Genomic DNA, 6,610 nt, shown 5'->3' with positions numbered 1-6,610 from the left:
TGTAGGAATTGCTCTCCTTTACTGAGAACCTCCCATGTGGCTAAGCAGCCTCTTGTCACTCAACACCCTGCGACCCCATACATTTACTGTCCCCAATTTACAGATAGGGAAACTGGACCCAGAGGTCCTAGAAAGGACAGAAGCAGTGCCATGCCTTAGCTGGGGTCAGCGCTGAGGGTCTCTAGAGTCTGTGCTCTTGACCACTGTGCCATCCTCCCCCATCACTGGGTGTCCGGGGTGTGGATGGTGGTGACGTTGGAGGCAGAGTCCCTCAGCACTCGACGCCGTAGCGGTCGAAGTTGCGGAGCAGCAGGCCGATCTCCAGGTGCACGGTGCCACCAGCAGCTGTGTGCAGGCGATAGCGGTCAGCCCCACTGTAGATGGTATCCCCATGCAGCAGCTGCGGCCCACCACCCACGAAAGCCCGTGCCAGCTGCTCTTGCCAACTGCCCAGGGGCCGCCACGTGGGGCAGGCCAGCTGGTAGGTGCCCGGGCTGCTGGGCACATGGCAAAATCCATAGCCTGCAAGCTGGCAGCGGCCAAAGCTGTCCTGGGACCACACCTGGAAATGGAGCCGGGGCCAGCCTGCAGGAAAGGAGGGAGAGGGGAAAGGAGGGATGGGTGGGGACCAGACTCCTGCTCCTGATTCCCCCCTCCCTGATACTCACTGGGGACCCCAGGCCCAGTCTTTTCCTCTCTGGGTTTCTGTCCTAGGGTTTCCAACCCACCCTCCTTTCTAGGCTCCCACCGTCTCATCCATCCCCACACAGCAGCCAAAGATATCTTTCCAAATCCATGTTACTTCCCTGCTAAGGATCCTTCCATAGCTCCCCAGTGCCCTCAGTATAAAGTCCAACCTCTTCAACATTCAAGGCCCTTCTAATCAGACCTCCGCTGAATTTCCTCTCTGTGTTATCCTCCTCCATGACCCCATGTCAGGGCAGCCCATAGCTCCTCCAGTCCCCAGGTAACCATCGTGGGCCTTGTCAGGGACACCTCCTGCATTCCCTCCTCATGTCCCTGCTTGCTCTCTTTTGGCCCAGGGCCGTCTTTCTTGCCCCTCTCTAATCCACCTTCCACCTGGCATCTGGAAGCATCTTTCTCTCCTTCCATAGCTTTGCCCATGTCCTCAGAACACAGTTCAGCTCCTCAGTCTGGTAGTCAAGGCCCTTGGAGATCCAGCCCCATCTCATCTCATGCTGATCCCTTCTCCTGTGCTAGGCTCTGTTCTAGCTAGCTGGGGACACGGCAGACATGAACATGGATGGCAGACAAAAATTCCTGCCCCCGTGAAGCTGATATCCTAGACAACGAATGTAGTAAATAAGCAAATTATAGGGTAGATCAGATGGTGGTAATTGCTGTGAGGAAAAACAGAGCTGGGTAGGGTGAGGGTGGGGATACCGCTTTAGCAAGAAGGGGATCAAGGAAGCTTCACTAAGAAGATGACATTTGAGCAAATGCTAAAAGGAAGGAAGGGTGTAGGCCATGTGGCCATCTAGAGGCAGAGTGCTCCTAGCCAGAGGGAACAGCAAGTGCCAAGGCCCTGAGGGGGGGAGTGTCTGGTGGGGACGGTATGGCTGGAGCCCCGACGGAGTGTGCCTGGTGGGGACAGCATGGCTAGAGCAGAATGAGGTGGGGAGAAGGGAAGGAAGTGCCAGCCAGGTTGTGGAGAGCCTTGTGATGCATGCTAAGACTATGGCTTTCACCCTGAGTGAGATGGGGACCACTGGAGGGTTCTGAGCAGAGCAGAGATGGGACCTGACTTAGGTGTTCACAGGGTCCCAGCTGCATGTGGGGTGCAGACCAGGGGGGTTGGGGAAGGGGACCCCAGAGACAAGATTCTTGTCATAGTCCAAGTGAGAGATGAACTTGGACAGATCAAGGTGCTGGGCGAGAAAAGGGTGAGACGTGGGATTTAGGGTGTATTTCAAAAGTAGAGGCAGTAAGATTTCCTGATGGACAAAATGGGGGCTTGAGAAAAGAGAAAGCAAGGCTCGTGCCACCACTGGGGGACTGGAGGCCCCAAGAGCTGAAAGGTTAGAGCTGCCCACCTCACCCACACAGCACCGGAAAGATTTTTTTTCCCCAGCTCCAGCTTAAAAGACAGAAAGATTATTTAAAAGTGAAATCTCGGCCAGGCGCGGTGGCTCACGCCTGTAATCCCAGCACTTTGGGAGGCCGAGGCAGGCGGATCACCTGAGGTCAGGAGTTCGAGACCAGCCTGACCACCTTGGTGAACCGCCATCTCTACTAAAAAAAAAAAAAAAGGCAAAAATTAGCCAGATGTGGTGGCACGCGGCTGTAGTCCCGGCTACTCGTGAGGCTGAGGCAGGAGAATTGCTTGAACCCAGGAGGCGGAGGTTACAGTGAGTTGAGATCTTGCCACTGCACTCCAGCCTGGGCAACAGAGCGAGACTCTGTCTCCAAAAAAAAAAAAAAAGGTGAAATCTCACTTGTCCATCACCTGCTCTGGCTCCCAAGTGCCTTCAGGAGATGGCCTCAGCTCCTCAGCCTGGCATTCAAGGTCCTGCATGGCCTGTCCCCTGCTACCTTTCCCCCCTGCCGTCCTGCTCTCCCTCAGTCCACTAGATGCCCTTGGCTCACTTTCCCCTTTGAGTCTTCCACACGTAGCTCCCTCTGCCTAGAACCTTCTTCTATCCCTCTGCCTTATTAGCTCCACTGGCCCTTCACAGCAAAGTTCAGAAGCCCCCTCCTCCAGGAAGCCCTCTCTGACCTCCCTGACAGAGTCAGGCACTTCCTCTGGGCTCCCACGGCCTCTCCAAATCGCCTATCTTAGTCCTGCCCACTCTGAGGTGCCACTGTCTGGAGAGAGGTGTGTCCCTCATGGGACGGTGAACCCTGTGAAGACAAGGCTAAGGGGCACTGCCTTGATCCCCAATGTCTCCCTGGCATCACCCAACACAGGCTGGACACAGGGCAGGCACCAGGTAGACATTCTTTATATTGGTGAACTATATGGCACATTTACCTAGGCAATTTCTCAGAATCAAGTCACCTCCAGGAACCCACATTTTCTACCAGAAAGGCTTTCTGATGCCGCTCCTCCCCCAATACTGATTTCCCCTTTGAGCAGCAGCTCTACTTTCAGGCCGAGGAGCCCTTCCTGGAGAAACAGCCCTTGCCTGTCTCAGACCCTGCCTCCCAGCTTCCTCTTTATTGGAGACTCTCGTTTTGTCTCTTTATTTGAATGCCACCTCCCCTCCCACCCTGACCCCCACCTTCCCATCTCCTGCTCCACCCTGGCCTCTGCCCTAATCCTACAAACTTGGGATCGCCTATTGAGCAGGCCTGGGAAGGCCTTAGCTCAGCCTCTCCAGGGCCAGACTTGGCTGCAAAAGGGACCTACGTGGTATGGGGAGCAGGGACAGGTCTTGGTGTTCCCAGCCCCAGGGGCCTCAGAGGCTACTGGCCCCCTCCCCTCAGCCTGGCCCCGGGTCCAGGTGTGATACCCACCTTGAAGACCTTTGGTGGCGAAGTGCAGGTCGATGGGGTGGGACCAGTAAGCCATGTCCCCTATCTGCGGGGTGTCCACTTGCGTTTGGCCCTCCCGCACACCTGACAGGAGCTTCCATGCTGCCCCTGCAGGGAGAGCCGGGACATAGAGGGGTGGGAGGCAGCCATCGGGAAGGGGATGCCGCTGTGGCTATAGGACTATTTCTGTGGGGCATCTACTGGTAGGGGTTACGAAGCGTGGACTCTGGAACCAAGTATCTGGGTTCAAATCCTGGCACTATCTCTTCCTGCCTCTGCAACCTTAGGCAAGTTAGTTTTCTCTGCCTTGGTCTCCCCATCTGTAAAATGAGCTGAGTAATAATGCATTCCTCATTGTCTTCATTTGTTTTCTGTTACTCTTAACATAATATCCAAAACTGGGTAATTGATAAAGAAAAGGAATTTCTATCTCACAGTTATGGGAGACTGACCAAGGTGGAGGGGCCCCATCTGGTAAGAGCCTTCTTGCTGGGACTCTTCAGAGAGTCCCAAGGCTAGTGTGCTAACATGCCACTCACGTCTCTCTCTCTCTCATTTTATAAAGCCACCAGTTCCTCTCCCATGATAACCCACTAACCCATTAACCCATTAATCCATGAATGGGTAATGAGCATAGTGAGCGTGGGATAAGTCTTCAATATCATTTTATTACTATTCTCACCCCACATTTACAAGCCTAGTCCAAGGATTAAGATGGGGCCAAGGGTACCCTCCAGGAGCACATCCTGAAACACACGTAACAATTTCGATCCTGCTGAGGAGTGATAATGACAGCTAAAATGCACTGAGTGGAAAGACACAGTGAGTGGCTCATGCCTGTAATCTCAGCACTTTGGGAGGCCAAGGCAGGCAGATCGCTTGAGTCCAGGAGTTCAAGACCAGCCTGGCCAGCATGGCAAAACCTCATCTCTACAAATAATATAAAAATTAAGGCTGAGCGCAGTGGCTCACACCTCTAATCCTAGCACTTTAGGAGGCTGAGGTGGGTGGATCACCTAAGGTCAGGAGTTCAAGACCAGCCTGGCCAACATGGCAAAACCTCGTCTCTACTAAAAATACAAAAATTAGTCTGGAGTGCTGGCAGGTGCCTGTAATCCCAGGTACTTGGGAGGCTAAGGCACGAGAATTGCTGGAAAAGTTGCAGTGAGCCGAGATTGCACCACTGCACTGCAGCTGGTGTGACACAGTGAGACTCCATCTCAAAAAATGAACAAACAAGCCGGGCGCAGTGACTCACGCCTGTAATCCCAGCACTTTGGGAGGCTGAGGCGGGCTGATCACCTGAGGTCAAGAGTTTGAGACCAGCCTGGCCAACATGGTGAAATCCCATCTCTACTAAAAATACAAAAATTAGGATGGGCGCAGTGGCTCACATCTGTAATCCTAGCACTTTGGGAAGCTGAGGCAAGTGGATCACTTGAGGTCAGGGGTTCGAGACCAGCCTGGCCAAAATGGTGAAACTCTGTCGCTACTAAAAACACACACACACCCCCACAAAATTAGCCAGGTGTGGTGGCACATGCCTATAATCCCAGCTACTCAGAAAGCTGAGGCAGGAGAATCGCTTGAATCCAGGAGGTGGAGGTTGCAGCGAGCTGAGATCGTGCCACTGCACTCCAGCCTGGGCAACAGAGTGAGGCTCCGTCTCAAAAATACATACATACATAAATAAATAAATAAATAAATAAAACAAAAATTAGCCGGGTGTGGTGGTGTGTGCCTGTAGTCCCAGCTACTCAGGAAGGTAAGGCAGGAGAATCGCTTGAACCCAGGAGGCGGAGGGTGCAGTGAGCCAAAATCGCACCACTGCACTCCAGCCTGGGCAACAGAGAGAGACTGTCTAAAAAAACCAAAAAAACAAAAACAAGACAAACAAACAAACAAAAACCCAAACCAAACCAAGCCAAGCAAAGAATATAAAAATTAGCCAGGCATGGCGGCTCATGCCTGTAGTCCCAGCTACTTAGGAGGTCAACATGGGAGGATCACCTGAGCCCAGGGAGGTTGAGGCTGCAGTGAGCCGTGATCATGCCACTGCACTCCAGCCTGAGCAACAGAGTGAGCCCCTGTCTCAAAAAAAAAAAAAAAAAAAAAAAAATCAAAGAAAGAAAATGTACCAAGTATGGCTGGGTGTGGTGGCTCACGCCCGTAATCCCACCACTTTGGGAGGCTAAGGCAGGCAGATCACGAGGTCAAGAGATCGAGACCATCCTGGCCAACATTCTGAAACCCTGTCTCTACTAAAAAAATACAAAAATTAGCTGGGCATGGTGGCCCACGCCCGTAGTCCCAGCTACTCAGGAGGCTGAGGCAGGAGAATCACTTGAACCCAGTAGGCGGAGGTTGCAGTGAGATAAGATGGTCCCACTGCACTCCAGCCTCGGCAACAAGAGCAAAATTCCATCTCAAAAAAAAGAAAAAAAAGAAAAGAAAAAAGAAAATGCACCGAGTACTAACTAAATCCCAGATGCTATGCTAAGCACTTTAGGCAATCCATTCATTTAATCCACCCTCTAGGACTCTTAATCCCCTCCTCACCCCCCAGTTTACAGACTCTCCACCATGGCCCACGTGGCCTGGCTCTTGCTTCCCTCCCTGAGTTCATCTCCCATCACTCTCCCCTTCCCTCATCACCCTCTGGCCTCACTGTCCCACTTCTGTCTCCCCACCTCAGGGCCTTTGCACTGGCTGTTCCCTCTGCCTAGAAAGCTCTGCTCCTGGGTGTCCCCATCCCTAGCTTTTGTTTCCATCCTTCAGGGCCCAGCTCAAGTGCCACTTCCACAGAGGGGTTCTCCCTGACCCTCTTCTCCAAACACTAGCCCCTGTCACATCATTTCTTTTCATCCTAGCACTTACCACTGTCTGGAATCACGGTGCTCCTTTCTTCTTTTGGGGGGTGGGGGAGACAAGATCTCCCTCTGTCACCCAGGCTGGAGTGCAGTGGCACAATCACAGCTCACTACAACCTCCACCTCCCAGGATCAAGCAATCCTCCCACCTCAACCTCCCAAGTAGTTGGGACCACAGGCACATACCACTATGCTTTGCTAATTTTTTATTTATTTGTAGAGACAGGGGTCTCACTATGTTGCCC

The 6,610-nt window shown here is 52.8% G+C and overlaps 1 protein-coding gene across 1 annotated transcript in view; it reads right to left on the bottom strand.

Moving 5' to 3' along the window:
* B9D2 (B9 domain containing 2) overlaps positions 1-6,610 on the bottom strand; it is a 9,940-nt gene continuing 3,330 nt past the window's right edge. The window contains exons 3-4 of the mRNA XM_055249948.2: positions 3,478-3,603; positions 1-585 (exon numbers count right to left, since the gene is read on the bottom strand). Coding sequence (XP_055105923.1) covers positions 272-585; positions 3,478-3,603 — 440 coding nt within the window. The 3' untranslated portion in view covers positions 1-271. The remainder of the gene's footprint in view (positions 586-3,477; positions 3,604-6,610) is intronic.

The sequence above is a fragment of the Symphalangus syndactylus genome, chromosome 17 (genome assembly GCF_028878055.3).
Source record: "Symphalangus syndactylus isolate Jambi chromosome 17, NHGRI_mSymSyn1-v2.1_pri, whole genome shotgun sequence".
Classification (NCBI taxonomy): Eukaryota; Metazoa; Chordata; class Mammalia; order Primates; family Hylobatidae; genus Symphalangus; species Symphalangus syndactylus.
The sequence above is the reverse complement of the archived record's forward strand: the minus strand, read 5'-3'. Positions and strand labels throughout refer to the sequence as shown.